This window comes from Anser brachyrhynchus (assembly GCF_964034855.1).
Source record: "Anser brachyrhynchus genome assembly, chromosome: 15".
NCBI classification, from domain to species: domain Eukaryota; kingdom Metazoa; phylum Chordata; class Aves; order Anseriformes; family Anatidae; genus Anser; species Anser brachyrhynchus.
Window position 1 is genome coordinate 15,841,578 of NC_137733.1, and position 21,400 is coordinate 15,862,977.

The window sequence follows — 21,400 nt, forward strand, 5'->3', positions numbered from 1 at the left end:
AAACAAGCTCAGAGGCTGCCTCACATCCCCCTGTGAAAGCAGAGCTCTGCCCAGTTGCACTCCAGTTATACATTTTTTTTTTTTGTCCTGAAGAAACCTGAAAACAGGAACGAAGCCTGGGAGGTGAGACGTGGCATCTCGGGGCCACGGGACCTTCCCAGCACCCTGCAGCAGCAGAGCCAGGAGCTGGACGGCCACCTGCAGGGCTCCGTCCCTCTGCCTGGAGCACCTCGGCGTGGTCTTTTGCACTTCTCTTTGTATTGGTTCTGGCTGCAGTGCTATACCTGATGCAAAGGCGATCCTATGTCTCAGCAGGGCTAATAGATACTATTTACTAATTACGTACTATTCATAAATACTTGCCAGATGATAAAGGAAAGAAAGACGGGGAGAAAACTCTCTGCAGCATGCTTCTGGGAGGCAGATAGACCCAAAGCCTGACCAGGCATCGGTGTCAGCCACGTGGTGCCTCTGCACTGACATTGATGCCAGATATTTGCTTCTGGACTCTGTGTGATTCTGTGGGACTAAGCGAGAGGGGAGAGGTCAGCAACTGCCCCCAGGTGTGGGCTGTGGGGTGTCGCATCGAGGTGCAGACACAGAAAGCAGACCCATCAACGCAGGCCAGTGGAGCTGTAAGCTCCCTCCTGGGATAATTTCAGACTCAGTTCCTAAAAAAAAAAATAAGGAGAACGAACCTCTGTGCTACAGTTACTGATCTGCCAAATAAAATAAATAAATAAAATAAAATAAAAAAATAAAATTAAGCTCTTGGTTGGTGTTTGCGAGGCAAAATAATTTCTTTTCTTAGAAGCTGTTTAAGGTCCCTCCAAAAAAAAGGGTGAGTAAGAATTTTCTTTTCCTGGCTGCTTTTGAAAGGCTGCAGCCACGTGCACGCCTCTGTGTGCCCGTTTCCCAACGGCTTGTGCCCGGCACTGCCTGCTCCTGCCCTGTGTGCAGGGCTGGGCTGGGAACCGCTGCGGGTGGGAGGGGAAGGGGATGGGGACGGGGATGGGGACAGGGACGGAGATGGGGATGGACAGGAGGAGAGGGTGGTCCGGGAAGCCTGGGCTGGAGGAGCCCAGCTCTGCAGGGTGACTCATGGAGAGCTGGCCGCTGCTCGGGGTCACGCTGGGACAGCAGCGAAGCTCTGCGTTTCTCTAGCAGCGCCTCTGAGCACGATGCCAGTGCCATGTGTAAATCTTCCCCTTGGTACAGGGGCAGCCCTTGTTCTCCGATAGCCCCTGGTCCTCCCTTGTCAACCCTCTGGTTGCAGATTTTTGAATTAACAAAGAAATCATGGTGCAGTCTGTTTCAATCACCTGTTAGTTTTATTTAACACTACGACTATGAAAACATTCCCAACATAAGTCATCTGCAAGCAATTTGCGTTCTCCATTATATAACACAGGTCCACCTACAGATTTAAAGGTTATTGCTTTTTTTTTTTTTTTTTTTTTTTTTTTAATTCTGCAAAGCTGTGCAAAAGCCCTTATCTACCATGGTAGCTGTCTTCCTGCCTTTGACCAAGGCTCTGAGGTATCAGGGACAGGTGATATACCAAAAAAAAAAATGCAAAAATTGGCCAGTGTATGGGGTAATGCCCTCGTGGACCATGTGAGGTCCAAATGCTGTACTCTGGTGCAGGACAGAGCTGGATGACTGCAGGGGGGGGATATTTAAAGCATCGAGTTGTGACCCGAAGTAGGGAAGGGCACTGCGAGAGGACAAAACACACCTCTCCCCTCCTGATGTCCACAGGACAATCAAAGGCATTGCTTTCCTTTTTGAGCTTTACTGCAGGAGTGATGCTGGAGCTTGCACTACATAGCACACTCACATTTTTTATTTTCCTCTTTTACAATTGATGGGATGCAGTTGAAAAAAAAAAAGAGGGAAAAAAAGAAATAAGAAACCCAGAAGAAGAAAAATCAAACTATGAGGCCAGACCTGACTTTAAATAAAGCCACCAATGTATTTTTTTTTCCAAGGGCTGGAAATGGCCAAGTTTGCAATTTCTGCTAAGAAAGTGCAGGTGCTGAAATCAGAGCCCGGCAGTGCACTGTGGGGCCGGGAGATGCCTGATGCTCAGGGCACTCTGAACCCCTGTGTCTGCTCCTGCTGTCCCCTGTGCCTCGTTGTCTCAGAAGTCCCTTGGACAAAGCAGCCTGTGCCACATCCTCAGTTATCTCCTGCCACGGGGCTGTGCTCTGCTCAGCCTCCTTGCTGCTGTCAGCGTGGGAGCCAAGGCTGGCAGCCCCCCCGAGGGACCTGCACGCTGCATAAGGCGCTGCATGCTGCTCTGCGGCTGCACCAGCATGGGCAGGATGGGGTTGGTGGTTTCCCTGGGCTCCCCACAACTCAGCCTCCTTTGGAGATGGCCCCAAAACCTCCCCTGAGCCCTCCCCTGAGAGTGCGACCTTCCCTTCCACTGCCATTCGTAGGATGCTGATGCTCAGCGCATCCCTCCACGGGGGGGGTTGGCACAAAGCTTTATCCCCGAAACCTTTGAAGCGGGGAGGGAAATCGACATACTTTTGTGGTGGGAAGATACTGCAGCTGCACATCACCTTCCTGACATTAGCCCCAAATCTGCTCCTATAGAAGCAAAGAGCCACGTTTTTGTTTTTCAGCAGGGAGGTGCAAGGGACAGCAGGGTGACACCTTCCCTGTCCCCATGGCCAGTACCTACACCTACCCCCAAAATCACCACAGAGGCAGTTTCCACTGCTGCACCCCTTCTACAGGCTTTTGCTAGTTCGACAACTCATCAACTCATACACAAAAGCCAGAGCTTTGATTTTGTTTCTTTTTTTTTTTTTCTCCTGCCCAAGAAGATGCTGAAATCTCCCAAAGAAAAATTATTTCCATGTGATCCCAGCACTTTCTCTCTTGGCTCAAACACTGAATGTGGTTTTGGGTCTGTGGTTTTTGATTTTTTCTTTTCTTTTTTTTTTTTTTCTTTTCGCTTATTCACAAAATTTTTTGGGTTTCATTTCCACCATTGTGAGAGGCACCGTGCAACCCAGACAGACTGGCTGCAAGTCCTAGGGATACGATAGCAGGACAAAAGCACAGAAACCCAGCACAAGTTGATGCAAGCAAAGAAACAAGAAAAAAACAGCTTTTGCAAACAACCTAGCTGCTGGGTTTCATAAAGAGCCGGACTGACTTTCGGTGTTTCATTTGGACTCCAGCTAGGAAGCTGCAGCAGCTGCCGAGGACTAAAACTCCTGAATGAACAGCAGCTTTCATATTATGCATCCTGCTAAGCAACAGCAAGGGAAGTAAGAGACGGGGTTCTGAGTCACAAGGTAAGTTAAATGGGTCTGAATAAGTTGCGAAAAAAAAAAATACTATTGCTATAGGGAACAAAGTGTTCCCACCCTGCAGAAGCAGGTTGTCGGGTGAGTCATGCAGAGGTGGTCTCTCGCCCTCGCTGCTTCGTCTGGCTTTTTCTGCTTCGCTGCAGCAAGCAAGTAAGTGCAAGGCCAGGTTATTGCTGAACGAGCTTCAGTTTGCTCCTGCTAAGGCTGCTCGTTTCCGTACCCACCCACGAACGCTGCTGCTCGGTCTGGTTGTGCTCGGGACGGGGACGGTGCCACAGCTGGGGCAGGATGGAGCGGGGAGGTGCGGGGACATCACAGCGCTCCAGGACATGGACAGCCCAGTCCCTGGGGCGGCTGAGGCTCAGGGGACAAGTCCCGGACTCGCTGCCGTTTGGGTGGAAAAGGCAAGGGAGCCTTGGTGCTTCTACCTCGGCAGGGCCACTTGCTCCATCCAGAAGCTGCCCTGAGAGTGATTTTTAAGCGGGTCAGTGCGGCGGCAGCGCGGGGCTGAATCACTGCCTGGGCTTGCCACGGGACGGGCGCGCAGTCAGGGACCCGCCTAGCCCCGGCAGGGCCATTTCCAGGAGCTGCCTGGCCTCGGCGGAGCAGGCAGGGGAGAGGAGAAAGAGAAATGGAGAGCTGTTTGCTCAGGAGCCAGCAAAACTCCTTTGCTCCCTGTTTGCACCAAGATGAGTGTGATAACTGCCTGTGGCAGACCAGGAAAGGCGGCACCATGTGAAGATGCCGGTGCCCACGTGCACACAAGCATTTCCACGCAGACACACCTTCTTCCCACGGAGCGCTTGCAGGGCACCTGCATTAAATTCATACATCTTCCGGGGGCCAGATGTGTGCAGCAATAGGAAGGGAGCTGTGCCTGGGGTCCTCGCCTCTTCCCAAGCCTGTGAACCACTGCTGCATGGGGTGGGGGTGCCCATGTTTCCATGGGCATTGCACCAAGTGCAGCTCCTCCTGGGCAGAGGGATTGGGGACTTCAGCCAGGCTGAACTCCCACAGGCACATGCTAAGAAATCACCCCAAAATAAAAACATACCCAGAAAAACCACAAACTACCCTAATGTCCCCATTAGCCATTCCAAACTGGATGCAGATAACACCCCTGGGCCTCTCTGAGGCCAGACCCCATCCCTGCCTCCGTTCCCAGCCTGCTCACAACCCGCAGGGCTCAAACTGTCCCCAGCAGTGCTCCCAACCCCTCTTCTGCTTCTGCTTCAGCTCATTGTATAAACACTGCAGACAAGAGGGCGTTAACGGAGGTCATCTGCAAACCACTACTGACAGTGGAAATTTTTAAACCATGCTGCATTTTGGGATCCAAATATTCTTGTCTGCGAGCCCTCAAGTCACTCCATGGCTGCAGAAGGGCTCCTGATGCTCAGCTCGAGCCGAGCATCTCTGCAGCATCGTGTCGGAGCGGAGCAGCCCCGTGGGCAGCGCTGACATCGTGGGCAGAAGAACTGCCAAGTCGTCACTGTTGCAGTGCTGCTTGGAAAACGTGCGGGCTCCTTCAGTGGTTTGGGCTTTTCTACAATAAATTGCTCATGAAGAAATTTTAAATCCTGCTGGAGAAAAAAAAATAAAAAATCCCCAACAAGTTGTTTCCAAGAGGAAGTCCAGTGTCCAGACAAAAGTGGCTCCAGCGCCACTTCGTTTCCTGCTGCAGGCGATATGAGGCAGTCTGGGGCAACAAGGAGCTCAGGGCGTGCAAGGAGACAAAAGGTAAAAAAGCAGAAGCAGAATAATTTCCGTCTCTGGAATGATGCCGAGGTCCGAAGCTGACGCATCCATGTGTTTTCCATCTCGGCGGCACAAGAAGGGTTTTAGTCTTAACTGCCCTCCTGGGTTTTGAGTCCAGATTTATCACTAATTAAAACGGGCAGCGGCTGGCGCTGTCCTGTGCGCCGTGAATTTAGAGAGAAGATAGTCATAGATTGCTTTTCCAAGTGAAGCCATAGCAATAACAGGAAGGAAAATGTTAGCAGAAATTTAAAGTGCAGCTCGGGGATCCAAGAACAATTTCTGCTTCGTGAACTCTTGCTATCGCAGCGTGTGAGCTCGGCACAGCTGTGGCTGGGATTTCATCTCCGAGCAACCCCGCGAGGTAAGGACACACTTGTACCCGCACACGTACCCAGTGAAAACACAGGCTGGGGTGGGTTAATGGAGGTCTGCCAAAGGACAAGACCTACACATCCCCGAGGGGCTGCCTGCAGTGCTCGAGGTGACCTGCTACGGTTTGATTAGGATTAGAGCTCAGCCTGCTAACCAACCCCACACTGGGGGGAAAACCCTTTGGTCCCGCTCCCAGGCCGATTTGCTTTGCTTCCTTTTACTTCCTCTGTATGCAGGGCAAGTAAGCTATTTTTGCAGATATTATGGGGATTTCTTATCGTTCCTGTTGCCCAGATGTGTTGCTTTATATGGAAGTGTTAAAATTCTTCAGGTACACAGTATCATTAAAAAGCTTTGCATGAGCAAATGCACCTCATACATAAGCTGCCTACTTTGAGCTACAAGATTAAACTCAATCATGAACCAAAAAAAATCAATCAAGGTGCTCTCTCTAGCTGTAATAGTGTCAAGAAAATATATTTAAACAGAAGAAGTTGCACACGGGAAGAAAGCATCACATCATTTAACTCCCTGGACTGAAACTAATGGTTTCTGCCCTTCCTTAGCCCAGGTTTGTGGCATCTCCAAAGCCTTGCATGGAAGGAATTTGCCTTTTTTAGGTGGTAGACACCAGGAGGGCCAGGTGTCACTGGAAAGCCATCACTTTCAGCACAGGCTGTCCATAGAAGGTAAAAGATGTGTAAATGAAATGCCTGTTGGATTGCATTTGAGTTGGGGTGCTTCCAAGGTCAGTGCAGAGCAAAAATGCATCATTTAATCTGTTTGGGCTGGCACTAAGGGTGGCAGTAGCCAGAGAGCAGCATCCCTGGCTTGGGCAGAGCATCCTTACGAGTGCAGTGCCCGGGCGCTGCCCGTGCAGCAGCCTCTCAAGGGTTTGTACTGGCAATGCCATCAGGAGGGGCAGATCCAGCCTTGCAGGAGGGTCCAAGCAACAGTCCTGCTTGAGTTTAATGCAAGCAGGCTGGTATCTCCACTTACTTTTTCTTCTTGCTTTGGGCTAGGCAGAAATACCTGCACACAGCCCCTTTAGTTGGATTTTAACCTTGTCTTTATACTCAGATTCAGAAGGGAAGGGACAGAAAAATCAAAGCGTTTTCAAACGTTAGCTAAAGTACAGTTCCAGTCAGTATAAAGTACAGTTCCATTACACTTAAACAGCTCTCCAACAGTAACATATATTCTAATGTCACAGTGAACACAACTAATATCCAGCCATCATCATCACCAGAAATTCACCAAAATTAACTGCTTTTTCATCAGGTTCAGATGTCTCATTTTATGATCCATAAATTTGGGAAAATATTGTTCAATATGCCCACTTAATCACATGCAGATTTTTTTCTTTCTTAGTATCTTGGTTGTTGGGTTTCATCCTGGTCCTGCTTGCTGGCCCTGTCTGCTGTTTCATGGGTTTGGAGTGGGAGGCTCAAGAGTGTTTTGGGAAGAGCAAGTCATTTATCTTGGCATTGCATATTGCACCAAAGCGGCCGGACGCCCGGCCCTGCAGCAAGCTTCCTGCTCCTTGAGCACTTTGCAGGAAGCATCAGAAACATCAAAACATCTTACATTTTTCTGCATGTTGCCGCAAGCTTTTCAGAAATTTCAACAGAAATGTTTCAGACTCCTCAATTGTCCATCAACTCTATCAAAATGAACCCAATTCAAAGAAGAGCCAAAGAAGCTGAACTGAAAAAGTGGTTTTGGGAGAGGGAGGGCTGAGAACCTCTTCTTGTTCTCAGGTGAAACATTTATGGACTCCAGAGTTTTCAAAGCCAGCAGACCAGCTTCCCCTAGCCATTAGGATGCCTGTGTGTCTGTCATCTGTTATTTTTTTTTTTATCCTGATGGGAAAAACAAGATTGCTGAACCGAAACTGGTTGTGATTCGCAGGTTCCCAGTGCGGAAGGCGAAGCCAATACTTTACACTTGTAGTTTTAATCTGTTGCTTCCAGGATGCTCCTGTCTGTCTCAGGAGAGGAGCCGTGAAGGATGGCCAAGGAGGAGCACGCTCAGCTTTGCAGCCGCGGGTTGCTCGCTGCGGTACTAATGCATCATTTCAGGCACTAACGAGCGCGTGGGATGGCGAGGGCAGGAGGATGGATGTCCCTCCAGCGCGGGGACCTGCGTGACGCACGGCAGAGAACCTCACGGACCTGCACGCCGGTGAGTCACGGCCGTATCGGAGCAAAGCCGAGTCCGTTGCTTGCTGTCTTCTGAAGATAAACCTGCTCCGCTGAAGTCAAATCCATCACCACCATGTTTGACAAAATAAGGTCGCAATAATTATCTTTAGGGGAAAAAAAAAGTCCAAAACCAACTGCTCACTTTACCTCACAGATCTTAATTTCTGAGCTCCATATTCCTTCTTATAACTTTTTTTTTTAAGGTGTCAGATTTGACTTCCCTACCATGAGAGTTATATTTGCTTCGCCTCTGAAATTTGGCTTAAATCATTTTTTTTCTCAGATTGGCATAGTCTTGTTACCAGGAAAGCCTTGCTGGGTTTGTTTCCTTTCCTGTTGCATGCTTGATTCCTCTGTTTTCAGTTTTTTTCCTCCACTTAATCTCTGCTTTTATGCTGGATGCCTTTCAGACTGAACCCCATACTGCTGGATGCTTTGTTCTTTCAGCCTTCTCAGTTTCTTCTCTCTCCACTTTCCCTCTTTTACTTCTTTTGTCCTTTCTGGACTGTTATGAGCAAGCTGTAAATCTGAATCTGTTTATTCGCATATATCATTGAAATCACAACTAACCAGAGCTTTTGCAACCACATACGTGTTTATGCTGCCTTACCAAACTTTATTCAACAGGGAGGACAGCAACAGATACATGCACACAGACAAAACTTCGGTTGGTCTCAAATTCACAGGTCTGACACCATTTCTAGAAGATTGTGCTGCTCGGGAATGTAAAACCACGAAGGAAAATGTGGTGTAAGGGTGTGTGTGTGTCAGTTCTAGGCTGCCGTGAATTGCCTGGATTTGTGCCTGGCTGGCCTCATTTTTCCAAATGCAATTTCTAGCCAAGACCTTGGGTGATTGTTCTTCATGAATCATGCAAGCGGCCATGATTTCCTCAATGGGCGCTTGGATTGCAGCAATGTAAAACACGCACAACCTGAGCACTGATTTCTCACCCAGGCTTTTCTTCCTTAAGTCACTTCTAAAAATAGGAAAGTCATTCATCTTAAGCAGAATAATGGCCTATAAAAATGTCGAATTAATTTCTTCATATTTATGAAGCCTTTGTCTTCCGCCCATTATGAATACTCCTCTTAATGAATGCTCTTTCTCCTTCATGAAGGTATTACGAGCAATTACATCCTCCGGTTTTAATGTTCAGATAATGTAATCAAATGCCTTATACTTTATCCCTAGGTTATTGACTACCCACCCTCCAAAGGACTAAATAGGTTTTAGTCCCATGTAGGATATATCGGCCCCAAGTGCCTGGGACTCCGAGTGAACACATGGTCTTCCTTAGACCATTATGTATATGTACAAGCTTTAATCACTGCAAAGGAGACCCCAGAAACATTACTTGGACCCAAAATGCTCTCTGCAGTGCAAACTTTCTGTTCTGGTCACGTACAGGCTGGTTATTTATGACCTGCTGTCCATTTAGACTTGCATTGCATTTTTGGTCCTGGTTGGCAGCACAAAGATAGCTTAAAGACTGAATGAAAATTAAAAAGGACTTAATGAAAATGAGAATTCAGGCCCTGAACACTGATATAAAGGAGTATTAATCCCTCCTCAGACTTGTACCTAGAATAAGGTACAATTATGAATAGAAAGATCATTTCAAGTTATGACAGATTTGATGAAAGAACTTTCACTGCTGTCAGAAGGAAAGTTATTATATCACTGCTAATAAGTATTCATCAGGTTTCCAGAGAGCTAGATTACACCAAGTAATAAAAGGTGTGAATGACAGCTCTTTTGGGGCAAGCAAGAACTAGAAGAAAACATCTCCCAGGAATGCCTGTACAATCCAAGTATCTTGCCCCACACTGATACTTTTTTTCCAAATTTTCTTGACTGGTCCATTTTGTGCCCCGTGAAGCCTTTGTATAGCTGCAGAGTAGGATCCCCTCCCTCAGCAAAATACAGATGGGACCTGCGTCCATTGTGCCATTTCTGAAAGCCAGGAGATCTAGGTACTACCATTCCTACCTATTCCAGGAATAAAAGCTGGTAGAAGAGGAACTGTAAGAGCTGTTCCCAGCCCGAGGTCAACAAGAGTCCATCTGACTAATTGGACTTTGGATAAGGTCCAAAAAGGCATCATTCCAAAATACGTCTTGTATGAAACACCGCTGCAATCAGCAGAATGACACTAATTATGCATGGTATGAGGCAGCATTTGCCTGCTTCCAGCTCCACTCCCTCCCTAGGAAGGAGGGTGATGGGGAGCTAGAGGAAAACTCATCTACAGTTTACCACCAGAAACGTTTTCTGCCTGTTCATTTCATCCAGTATTTAGGGCCTTTGAAGCTTTCCAGTATCTCTTGAAAATGCAGTGGACAATCTCAAAAACTAGCAGTTTTGGGCAGAGCAAGCCCCAGTTCAGTCTGTGCTTGTTGCATATATTTGGCTCTACATTCTGCACAATGGAAAAATTAAAATAGGAAACAGAGGAATTCTGCTAGAAAAAGCAAATGGATATGGTCAAAGCCACAAACCACTTGCTTGATCTTTGTGAAAGGGATTACCAGCAAGAGGCTGAGAGATAATCTTAATGGAGAAATGCTTTTATTCTTTAGTTGATTTTTCCACCAGCTTTTTCCTAAAAAAAAAAGTGTTTGGTTTTATTTTCTTCATCTGACTTCAAATTTTTCAGGACAGCAGAGCAAGAAACTGTTGAGTAAAGCTTTTTTTTTTTACCCAGTGCCTTTCCAAGGACAGTTCTGACAACAGCCAGACAGCAAGCGCACCTTGATCAGAGCTTGCTACATCTTTAAGCACCTCAGCCGTAGTTCCTAATCTCCGCAGGCTTTTTTCCTGTGTTTACCTGGTGTCTCCTGACAGATATTTCAACTGTAGGTAATGTGAGATGAGGATAGTCTTTTCCGTTGCTTGTAAACAGTACACAGGGGGGAACCCTTCCTACCTGGAGTCTCCTGGTGCCACTACAAGATAAGCTAATAATTAATCAGAAATGCACCTTGCGGCAAGATTAACAGATGGCCCATCAGCAGCTCTGACCTGAATTGCCACGTTAATCATTTGTTCCTTTGCTCGGTCCAGCTGGCTCAGCTGAAGATGAGCACCGTGTTCCTCCTGCTCCTGGTGGCCACCGCCAGCGTCGGCGCCGTGCTGGAGAAGGGCCTGCCGCGACGGGAAGCGCGGCGCCTCTCGTGCGTGCGGTGCTGCGGGCCTTCCGAGCAGCCCGTCTCCATCATCTCCTCGCGGTACACAAGGATGAGCAGCGACCCTGCTTTTTCGTTACCCAAAGTCCAGCCCACCATCGATATCACCATCCTCAAAGGTGGGTAGAGGTGACTACCGTGATAAACACCCTGTCTGCGTCTTACTCGCACACCTTCATTTTGCAGGCTGCGCTGCTCCTTCTCCCTGCACCAAGAAACTCATCCGATTCATTTACCCAAGAGGTCAAGGGGTGACATGGCACGGGCTGTAAGTAGGCACAAGTGGGAAGTGGCAAAAGGCTTTAACCCATCAGAAATCTGAACTGCTGGAAGCTTGAGTTAGATCACACTAAAACAGACGCAAATGTTATCACAAAATTACTAAACAGTAGAATAAAGAATAAAGACAGTAGAATAAGGAATAAAATAGGAAAGATGGTCACCCACTTTTTCTATTTTACATGTTTCGTCTTGGCAAGGTAAGCAAATAAGAGTTAAGCATACAACACAGGAGACATGCCAGGGGTCCTGTGAGCAGAGACACTCAGATCAGACAAACCCAGCAGCATCACCCGGACCCAAATCAAACTTTAAAAGAGACTTGCAATTTTTCTTACCCAAACCTCTGCACAGAGAGGCTGTGCATTTACCTGGATTTGTGTAAATCGTCTGGTTAGGTGATGGAGTTTCACTACCAGAATTATTTTGTGCATCAGCACCATGAACTAAGTGTGGCCAAGCTTTCACCTGGCATTTTTATCCTTCTGAGAATGAGGAGGGTGCTGGTGTCTGACCGGCACTTCCAGATATTTGTGCTGTGAAAACAAGGTTTTAGCAGATGCTTTGTTGGCACACTCCAACAAGGTAGCTGCAGCTTGGACTTCACATGCTTGTGTTTGACAAGGTTTTCCTTTATGCTTACAGGTGAGAAGGGTGAAATGGGAGAAAAAGGGTACCCTGGAGCAGTTGGGAAGGAAGGAGAGAGGGGTCTACGTGGCTTTAATGGACGGAAGGGCCAGAAAGGCCAGCCTGGCCCACAGGGCCATTCCTGCAAGCAGCTCTATGCTGCTTTTTCAGTGGGTCGGAGAAAGCCCCTTCATAGCTCAGACTACTTCCAGCAAGTCATTTTTGACACTGAGTTTGTGAACCTCTACAAGCACTTCAACATGTTCTCAGGGAAGTTCTTCTGCTACGTGCCAGGGATCTACTACTTCAGCCTCAACGTCCACACCTGGAACTTCAAGGAGACCTACCTGCACCTGATGAAGAACGAGAAGGAGGTGGCCATCCTCTACGCCCAGCCCAGCGACCGCAGCATCATGCAGAGCCAGAGCCTGATGCTGGACCTGCAGGAAGGAGAAGAGGTCTGGGTGCGGATGTTCAAGCGGGAGCGAGAAAATGCCATCTACAGCGAGGAGTCTGATGTTTACATCATCTTCAATGGCCATTTAATCAAGCCAGCTGTAGAGTAGCTGTTCTTCAGCTTCAGGCTCAAAGCTTTGGCAGGGCATTAGTGTCTTCCCTCGTAGAAATGCACATGTCTAGCTCCACTTGGAAGGACTGCAGCTGGCAGCCTCCTGGCCTGCAGATGGGGATGGGGCTGTCTGGCCATGCCAAGGACACCTATGTGGATGGAGGCGGTGGTGTTTCAAGGTGATGCAAGCTATGAGTACAGAGAAAGTTTAACCCTTAACATGCTCTGGAGATAAAGCACAGAAGGCCCCAGTTGTACAGCCCTGTATGACCCCCAGGATCGTCCCTGAAGTCTGCCAAGTTGGAAGCAAAAAATATAGCGGCTGCTCTGCTTTGGAAGACATTTTGAATTGGCTGTAATGGTCATCTTCAGACACCTGTAATCTGGTGGCTAGTTAAGGAATGCATCTACTCCTAAAACAACGCTTATATCTTTGCAGCGTGTACTATTGCTAATAAGAGCACCTACACCAGGTCTGCTCCATTCAGGTGGGCAAGAACACACCAGTATTAAGAATATTTTGCACAGTACATTTACGCTAAATTACATTTTTTTTTGTTCCATTTCATGTAATACCACATTCTGAGAGCATAATACTAGAATTACATAAATAACAGCGTATCGATCTGAGAATACTTTGAGGCATAGTTTTAAGTACAGCTGCAGCCACATGCCATAACTTTTCTAGACCGCTATATTGCTAGCAAAACTTTTTGCACAAGAACACCCAGCACAGGTGGGAGCACATTCATTTCCATTTTTAAGGAAAACAACAGGCTCTGCCATGGGACCTGATTTGTGAGTGCTCATGGCCAAGCTGGAGCCTGAGGCCATCCTGGTGTCTGGAAACTTCCATCTTACAGCACCATCTCTGGCAGCTGGAGGAGGAAACTGGGAAGAAAAATGGTGCTTTTCTACCAACAGCAATATTTCAGGGGATTTGGTTTCCTTTCTTCACCCCAAAAGGTATTGATATAACAGTGGAAAGGTGCATGTAACAGCAAGAAGCCTTGTTTCCCTCAGTACCTCCATCCCCATTTCCCCAGTCTCCTGTTTGCATCCCAAGCCATTTGTATGAAGGATACATGATAAGTTCTTGCTAGACAAATTGCTTCACTGCTGTGCCTCACCTATCCACAGCTATTCAGAAAAGTAGCTGAAATAAACATATTGCTTTGAATACACTGGCTTTGTTTATCTCGCTTCCTTATGCTTTTCACAGTACAGGGCTAAAAGCACTAGGCTGAACACTCAGTCCCACATTATCATGTCAGGTGGCAATTTTACTTTAACACCAAAGGGTTCCAGAAACTGAACTCCAGACTGAAACCTTCAATTCCTCTCCTTTGCAGGTCAGTAAACAGCCATTGCTGAGTATCAGGATAGGGAGGCAGAGAAGTTGATGACCCCTTGCTGTAAAATAAATATCAAATCTTTCTAAGCTCTCACAGTCTTAGTGAAGATAGGAATTTTTAAGTAGCCTATCTACAAAGTAAATGCGTTATGAGAAGGGGTCTATCAGCCTTGAAATATCACGTCTGCTCCTACTTTCATTACAGCCTGCTGCAGCCCTAAGAAGGGAAACTGGGAAACTTGCACAGCTCTAAAATCCCAAGCGCATTTCACACAGATCCTTCCTTCACTGACCTGCTGTCAGATATCCCAGCTGCTTGGATCAGGCCACACCGCACAGCAGCATTTCCTTTTTTTTTTTGTCCCTTCTAAAAAAGCTTCCTAATCAGCAGTTTCCATTAGGGTGATGGTAAAAGCCCTAATGGCCGCATTGCTTATTTGCAGCTCGCCACTTAGTGCTGAGAGCACTAGCAGGGAGGTGCCAGCCCTGAGCAAACAGGCACCAGCAGAAGCCTTCCCACTGCACTCTCTGAAGGCATTTCCAAACTGTTTTTCCCCAGCCTTTTCCCTACCTCTGAACCACTCACTCCCCGCGCAGACCCAGATTTTGCAGCTGCAGAGAGCCGTGCCCCACGAGCTGCCTGCGGTGGAGCAGTGGTTATTTGCCAGGGCTGCCCAACATTCCTCGCACATCAAGCGGCTCCGTGCAGCTTCGGCTCACCCCATCCACAGCTCGCTGCACTGACTATAATTAAAAAGAAAAAAAAAGTGATCCAGCCCTCTTAAAATGTCATGCCCAGCTGGAGTTATTGACAGGGCCTAATCCAGCTCTGGAAAAAAAACACCCAGTGCATGTTTATGTTCAACCCACACTGATTTTGGAAAAGTTACTTTCTACCAGGAAGCAAGCAAAAATCAATATTTCTATATCTCTATACCTGTGCATCTCCATAACACCTGGAGACACAGTTAGAGAGACCCTGATAGGACACGTTCAAAATGCTCTTGACTGATATGTCAGGGTTATAAGCAAGTAAATCATTAAAACCACATCGGTTTCTGGTGCAGAATAACCTTTCAAATAATAAAAAAAAGGTTATTGGTTTGCACACACTATTCAAATCAGTCACTTTTATTATCAAAGAACTAGAAGTCTCAGTCTGCTGAGCTCTCTGGAGAAAAAAAAAGAAGTATCTAAAAAAGCACGATGTACAAAAACATCCCTACTGCCACCTTTTGAATGAATCCATCTTTTTTTTCCCCCCCAACTTCAAGGGCTGGGACAAGCATCCTTATTTAGAGAAGTTTAATGAGCCAAATCTAAAGCACAAATATTTCAGAACTGCTCATCAACATACAGGCAGCTTGCCAGAGCCTCTTTTATAGGAAGAATTAAAATCCTTTTTTTTTTCCCCCCAGCTACACGTAACATGGAGCACCAAACTTTGAAAAAAAAATTTTTCAAGTTTTTTTCTGAAGAAAAAAGCAGGGGAGTTTACTGCTTAAATCTAAATGGAAAGGAAATACAACACATTTATTTCTTTTTCTAATAATTGTCCTTAAATAGGTACATTTCACTTTGAAATAAATATCAGGGATCTATCAAAAAAATATACTTTTTTTGCAAATCATTCAAAGAATAGCAATACATGGACATGACAAAACTGCCTCAGCTACTATAAATCCCAAGTGCATTTTACTAACAGGCATTAGCTCATACAGGTGTCTTTTACCCCAGAACCCCTGTGGAAGACAAAGTCCCCATGGTACAAGGCATCAATAAATCAAGTTGCCAAAATAATCTTCCTTGCCCCTGGGACAGGACCAGAAATCAAGGAAGCAGAGGAGTCTGTTGAAAGCCTGGACAAGGAGTTGTAAAGGCAGAAACAGAATTTCTGTAACAGCAGAAATAACAGATTATGGAAAACATCAAGTGAGAAGCAGCTACTCCCAAGAATTTCCTTTGCTTGGCATAGGAAGATTAAAACAGAGTTTAAGTCAATTTACCTTTCTTTTTCTGACCTCAAATCTGTCCTATATTTGCACTTATTAGCCCAAGCCTTGGCAACAGGGAGGAGACAAACTCATCTAGCATCCTCTCCTTCACGTCTTTGGCATCAGAGCCCTAGAGCAACACCTCACATGGAAGATCGCGCTGGGTCAGCGCCTGTCCTTGTAGTGAAAAGGTGATGAATGGGGAGAGCAAGCAAGTGACCTGCCCACATCCACTGGGGATGGAGCAAGATTTATGTGCAGCATTAAAAAAAACTTGAAGTAGGAGAGGTGGACCCTGGAGGTGGCTGCAGCAGGAAAGACTAATGCTCAATCCCTAGAAGCCTTCAAAGACATCCTGGGATCTGCCAGGAACAATACAGGCAGCTCTGGCTTAAGGCAGAGGAGCAAACCTGAGAACGGCAGCATTCCTTTAGCCTCTTTCCCTGTAGATTTAAGTTTCAGCATTTTATCCTGATGAAATTCCAAAAAACCACAAGAAATAATTCCTACTAAAAACCCATATGAAGAATCTCCAGCTGCAATTTCAAATATCATAGACCCCCACATAAGAAACCCCGCAGCACAGCTCAGTAATTACTAGGGATCTATCTGCACCACTGAGTCCCATGCTTAAGTCTATCTTATGACTTCTAAATATGCTCGTTTATTTCCTTCCTTACATGATTGTACCAAATGAAGCTTCACATTACAATTTGTAGGACTTCTGCAGAGCCCTTACTTAGCTGTGTAATTGCTCTGTGACTTGCTTTTGCTCATTTCCTCAGTACGTACCCCCTGTAGGTGTAAGACCAGAGAAAATCCTCACACTTGCAGGCTTGACAAAAAAAATTCTTTTAACTTGAGCACAGAATCATCTGAACTTGAGCAGAGCTTACACATCTTTTCTTCATAAGCTGAAAATAGTATAGACTTTCCTTAAAGCTTTCTTGCCCTCAATACTTTTTCTTTTTTTTTCTCCTAGAAACAGCACTGGGGTGTGGTGCTTGAGCTCCCCTTTATATAGAGACACAGCAAATTACTCACAGCACTCCTGAGTCTGCTGTAACAAGCTGAGGGACTACATAAGGCAGTGATAAAGTCTAGGGAGCTGTTTGGTTTTGTCAGGAGAAGTGAGCTCTGTGTGGGTTAAATGAGTGAGGTGCTAAAAAGGAACTCCAGATGAGAGCTCTGCTTTAGCACTTAGTAGGTGCAATACTGCTTTATTTCATTGCTTGTTGTGCCAAGCTCTGTGTGCTCTATCTCTCCTTTGTCCCCCTTGCCTGTGATGAGCTGCAGCAGTGCTGAGCATGAGGGTGTTGTAAGGACCCTTCCTGGGTCCTACAGCGGGCCCTGCAGCTTCTCTGCTGCCCCTACAGAAACTCTTGCTCTTTAAGGAATTTAGTGCCTTCTTGTGCAGTCTTTAAATAATGCTGTAGCCGCTCAAAAATACTCTCTAGAAAGAGCTTATAAAGGGTTTATAGACCTGGCTGTGACAAACAACTGCTGTACGGGTTAATAGCTCTTACAGTGCTATTAGAGCTCATTATACCTGGCAGAGCTGGTGACTGGGCTGGTACTTAGTGCTTTCCATGCCAAATGGCAGTAAGGAAGCTAAAACCTCTGTGTGCTCCCTGCTTCCTCTCCTAATTATTCATTTTTTGCATGCTTGCTTCGTGTTAGACCCCAGTGCTCTGTACCATCAGGCTCGTCTAAGTTGATTAAACTTCTAGGCCAGTTCATTGACTCCCTGGACTACTTTAGTGAGCTGCAAAGCAAAAATCATCTCCTTCCAGATACCACTTCCTACAGCACTTTCTAATTCTCAGCAAATAGAGCAGCAGGTGAGGAGTAGGTCTTCCCCTTGCTGGAGGTTTAGCAGGGAGTCTGAAGCACAGCTAATTGCCTTGCTTGCACCCCTGGGATGGTAAGGAGTAGTCAAAGACAGGTGAGAAGAGGGCCTGGGAGGCCTGATTCAGTGCCCTGAGCTCACCACTGAAATAATTCAACTCCTGTCAAGCCCCTGCATGGGCCAGGCTTATTTCTGGTGCTCTCACTGTCAGCTTGTGCTGTCCTGCAGAGAGGATGCGCTGGTCCTGCTGTTGCTCCCTGCTTTACAGCAATTCTCTGAGCTGGAGTCACAGTGCCTGAAATCCTGCTCTGTGCTGAAGTCTTTCAACTGTGCTCTTCAAAGGTAACCCCGTTCCTTGGTTTGATTTCAGCCTGCAGCAATAAGCCATCCCCTAGTAACTGCTGCAATCGTAGTTCTCTGCTGGCTGGTTGGGAGCTCAGGGAAGGCTGTGAGGTGCTGTGGATCGGGCTTTTTTCCAGCCAAAGGAGGCTGATAAAATCCCTGTTCTGCCAGCTCACTCCAGATGCGAAGTTCCTCTGAACTCCAGCTCTCTGTATGCTTTTTCTGCCTGGAAGTGTTCGGGATGGGACCTGACAGCAAGTGTGCTTCTCCCTGGCAGCAGCTCAGCGTTGCACCTCTGTGGGTGTGCTGCGTTGGGCCTGACGATGCACAAGGCATTGCTCTTGGAGAACAGTGCATGCTTTTAGAAGCCTTATGACCCTCCTGCATCCCATCTTCAGGTAGTGGAATCTTAAAATGAGTGCCCACGTGAAACTAAAACCTGAACGTTTCTTCCTGGGCATGTCTGGGGTGATGTGAGCACATCTGCGGAGCAGGTGCGAGCTGCAGGTGTGCAGCACCTCTGGCACCCTGGCCTTAGCTATCAGCAGACCACGTAACATTGCAGACACGTAGTGAATGTTGCGGACACGCAGTGCCTTGCTGTGCCCTGCCGGCTCTGCTCACGCTGCTCGCCTCCCTGTCACTGCAGTGCTCCCACCTGCTGCAGCAGGGGGCTCCCAGCAATCCTGCCTCTGCCTTTGCTCTGCTCACAACCTAGTTTTAGGTGCGGAGACTGCTTTTGGTGAGTTTGCACCCCTCTTCGCTTTCTGGAAGGATCCTTCCCTGTCTGCCAGGGTAAGAAAAAGAAGCTCTGCCTCCGGCAAACTGGTTTCTTCCTCTCCATAACTTTTGTTTTACAACAGGAACAGCCAGATAACATCAATGCAGATAAGGCAACCAGGCAACAAATAAAGCTAATGGGTTGTGTTTAGATGAGTTGAATGGAACTTAATGATTCTACTAAGAACCTATTCAGTTACAAAGATTTAAAGTACTAGATAAAATGCAGCAGGTAAAAGATGAAAGTGTTAGAACAAATAGAAACCACTTACAAGCCAGGGAGCAGCAGGCTGGAGCCTTGGGCTTGCAGATGCTGCGTCTGCAGCGACCTTGCCCGTCGGTGGGGTGGGTGGGAGGCTTGGAAGGGCAAGGCATTGCCCGAGCCCTTGGGGTGCAACTTCAGAGCACACCAAGGAGTGCCCCAGGGTGGGCTGAGAGCCCTCAGTCTCCTCCCTTGGGGTCCCCAGGGAGGGAGCACATGGCAGAGGGGGGTTCCCCAGCGTCCCTCTGGGCCACAAACTGTGGCTGTCCCTGCCAAAGCCTGGTGGTTCCTCTTCCCCTCCTGCACAATCATTTCCCACCGTGGTTTTTAGCTTTCAGTGGCAAAGCTTCAAGCAGCAGCACCTGGAGGGCTGCACAGCTGCGCGCTCCCTGGGGCGGCTCGTGCTGCCTGCCCTCCTGGTGCACCTTTGCTCATTTTTGTGAGGCTTTACATGCTTCCTCCCTGAACAGGTCTTCAGTTAGAAGCTTCCTGGTAAGAGTTCCTTCTTAAAATCCACCCTGCGTGGCCCTTACAGGGCAGGAGCTATCCTTTTGTGGGGAGGCCTTGAAGGCAGTTGTGTCCTTGTAGCACTGGGCCTGGCCACAGCATAAGCACGGGCAGAGCCTGCTGGTGATGCCAGCGTGGTTCTTCCCCTCTCCAAAACAGGAGGAAACTTTCTCACCAAAAGCTGCTGCAGATGACCTGGGCACCCCGACAGTTGCTGCCATACGTCGGGCACGACAAGCTAATGCTATTTGCAACTCCTTTCTCCCAGGGCAAATTGCATTAAAGCCAACTCGCACAAATCTCTCTGGTTTTGGATCTTTTTTTTTTTTCTTTTTTTTTTTTGGTAGTGCAAAATGCCAGCACGGTTGGAGCTGCTGCTGTGGGTATCCAGGGGAGTGCACCGCTCTGTTTCCAAGCAGGGAAAAATCCAAGTCAATTACCCAACAAAGTCATTCTCCCCTCTGGTTTTCTGTCCCTGCTTTTTATCCCTTTTCAAGGCAGAATTCTGGCTCTCCCATTGACTGAGAAGACAGCCCTGAGGTGAAGTGTAAATCATACCCTGCAGGGTAGATCTTGGACCTCAGGACCTCAGGTCCAGGCAAGCGCTAGCACCCAGGGAAGAGAGCAGTGCCTGGATTTTGGGGGGTCTGCCACTGTTTTTTGTGGTCCCTGGGTGATGCTGATGAGAATTTCTCTGTCAAGGCTGAAGTGGCCTGGCCAGGAGTGCCCATTGCTTCTGCTTTCAGCCCTGCCTAAAAGCAGGGAGGGGAGAGCTTGGAAAATGCTCCTGGGGGAAGGAAAATGTCAAGACTTTCAAACCCCAGTAAAAAGCCCTGAAAAGGCAGAACAGTGAACAGAGACAGGACCTGGCCCTGAAACCTGCTCCTCCCTGTAGAAATGCTCCCTCAGACCATGCACTAATGTCAGGCCATTCACCAGGGTGGAGAAACGAGCTGGCAGCAGCGTAACGCCGCCACGGTGATGCCCGCTGCGTGCAAGGCTTGCTGTCGGCTGCTTTCAAGATCCAAGAAAATATAAAAGGAACTGCTGGAGTAGGTGATGTGGGTGCCAGCTCCTCCTTGCTTTCTCCTGCCATGCAGATCTCTGCAGCTTTCTGTGCCAAATTGGCAACAAAGCTGCATGCCTTGGCTTTATTATATGTTGCAGAGAGCCTTACGGCTCTGCTGGGAATGGAAATACATGGCTGGGAGGAGTATGTAATGCAGGAAACATGGAAAAAACCCTGCCAGGCACACTTACTTTGGGATGCTAGAATAGCCATGTTGAGTCATAGAGCTTCCTCACAGAACCTTAGCTCTAACAGTGGATGTTTCTTCAATTGTTCCTTTTGTGCTGAAGCAGGAACACTTAAAATAGACCCGAGCAGCTAATGCACTAAGTTACCTCATTAAGAAATGGCAGAGTTTAGTGCTCTTCAGACCCAAAGTGGCAGTGGATTTTGGCAATGACTCCTGGCCAGCCCTGCTCCCGTTTTTGTGAAGGCTGGAGGAATGGCTCGTGCTGGGTATGCAGCTGAAATATTTGGAGAAGTTGTGGCTCCATCAAATACAATCCCCAATTGTTCCCCTAGCTAGAGCCCTGGGACCAGCATGAAGTAAAATCAAGGAGGCAGCAGGAACCTGGGCTGAATTTACCAAATCCATGGGTGTAGAGCCAGTGCTGCCTGTACTGAGTCAGGCCTGGTCTGTTACTGGGGATGATTCACGTTCCTGCGTCCTGGGGAGTTCAGGCGTTTGGAGACAGGTCTCCTAACGGTTTACACATTAGCAAATGCTTGGTCATCGGAGCCTCCGGTGTGGCTGTATTTTGAGTGCTGTGCTCAGCATCTCCCAGTGCTGGGGTGTTTCACTTTGGATGGTTCTGAAGTGGAGCAAGTAGCATTTATTTGGTATATTAACCTCATCTAATTGAGTCTCTCTGCTCATTAAGAATAGCAGTTATAATTTATCAGCCATAAAACCGC

The 21,400-nt window shown here is 47.5% G+C and overlaps 1 protein-coding gene and 2 long non-coding RNA genes across 11 annotated transcripts; 2 read left to right on the forward strand and 1 right to left on the reverse strand.

Moving 5' to 3' along the window:
• Positions 1–2,633: 2,633 nt before the first annotated feature.
• C1QTNF8 (C1q and TNF related 8) lies at positions 2,634–13,511 on the forward strand. 6 transcript variants are annotated; one of them, XM_080557395.1, is made up of 4 exons: positions 2,634–3,314; positions 7,436–7,646; positions 10,733–10,973; positions 11,779–13,511. In XM_080557395.1, the coding sequence occupies exons 2-4, from the start codon at positions 7,563–7,565 to the stop codon at positions 12,324–12,326; spliced, it is 873 nt and encodes a 290-aa protein (XP_080413521.1). In that variant the 5' UTR covers positions 2,634–3,314; positions 7,436–7,562; the 3' UTR covers positions 12,327–13,511. The 6 variants fall into 6 exon arrangements, with proteins under 6 accessions (XP_080413521.1, XP_080413520.1, XP_080413524.1 ...); XM_080557394.1 differs by having other exon boundaries at positions 2,636–3,314; positions 7,544–7,646; XM_080557396.1 differs by lacking the exon at positions 2,634–3,314 and adding an exon at positions 5,093–5,451 and having other exon boundaries at positions 7,544–7,646.
• On the reverse strand, positions 7,655–16,649 carry LOC308178556. 4 transcript variants are annotated; one of them, XR_013939823.1, is made up of 4 exons: positions 16,469–16,649; positions 12,108–12,200; positions 11,505–11,669; positions 7,655–10,271 (listed from the first exon to the last, which is right to left on the reverse strand). It is a non-coding gene; the product is annotated as an uncharacterized lncRNA (long non-coding RNA). The 4 variants fall into 4 exon arrangements; XR_013939826.1 differs by lacking the exon at positions 7,655–10,271 and adding an exon at positions 10,970–11,120; XR_013939824.1 differs by lacking the exons at positions 7,655–10,271; positions 11,505–11,669 and adding an exon at positions 10,970–11,120.
• A 36-nt stretch (positions 16,650–16,685) lies between these two features.
• On the forward strand, positions 16,686–20,332 carry LOC308178352. The gene is made up of 3 exons (XR_013939686.1): positions 16,686–17,621; positions 17,754–17,867; positions 18,039–20,332. It is a non-coding gene; the product is annotated as an uncharacterized lncRNA (long non-coding RNA).
• The last annotated feature ends 1,068 nt before the right edge of the window (positions 20,333–21,400 follow it).

Coding starts and splice junctions, on each gene's coding strand:
- C1QTNF8 (XM_080557395.1), top strand. CDS start 7,563: ATGGCGAGGGCAGGAGGATGGATGTCCCTCCAGCGCGGGGACCTGCGT. Junction 7,647..10,732: donor CCTCACGGACCTGCACGCCG/GTGAGTCACGGC, acceptor TGCTCGGTCCAG/CTGGCTCAGCTGAAGATGAG. Junction 10,974..11,778: donor CGATATCACCATCCTCAAAG/GTGGGTAGAGGT, acceptor TTATGCTTACAG/GTGAGAAGGGTGAAATGGGA.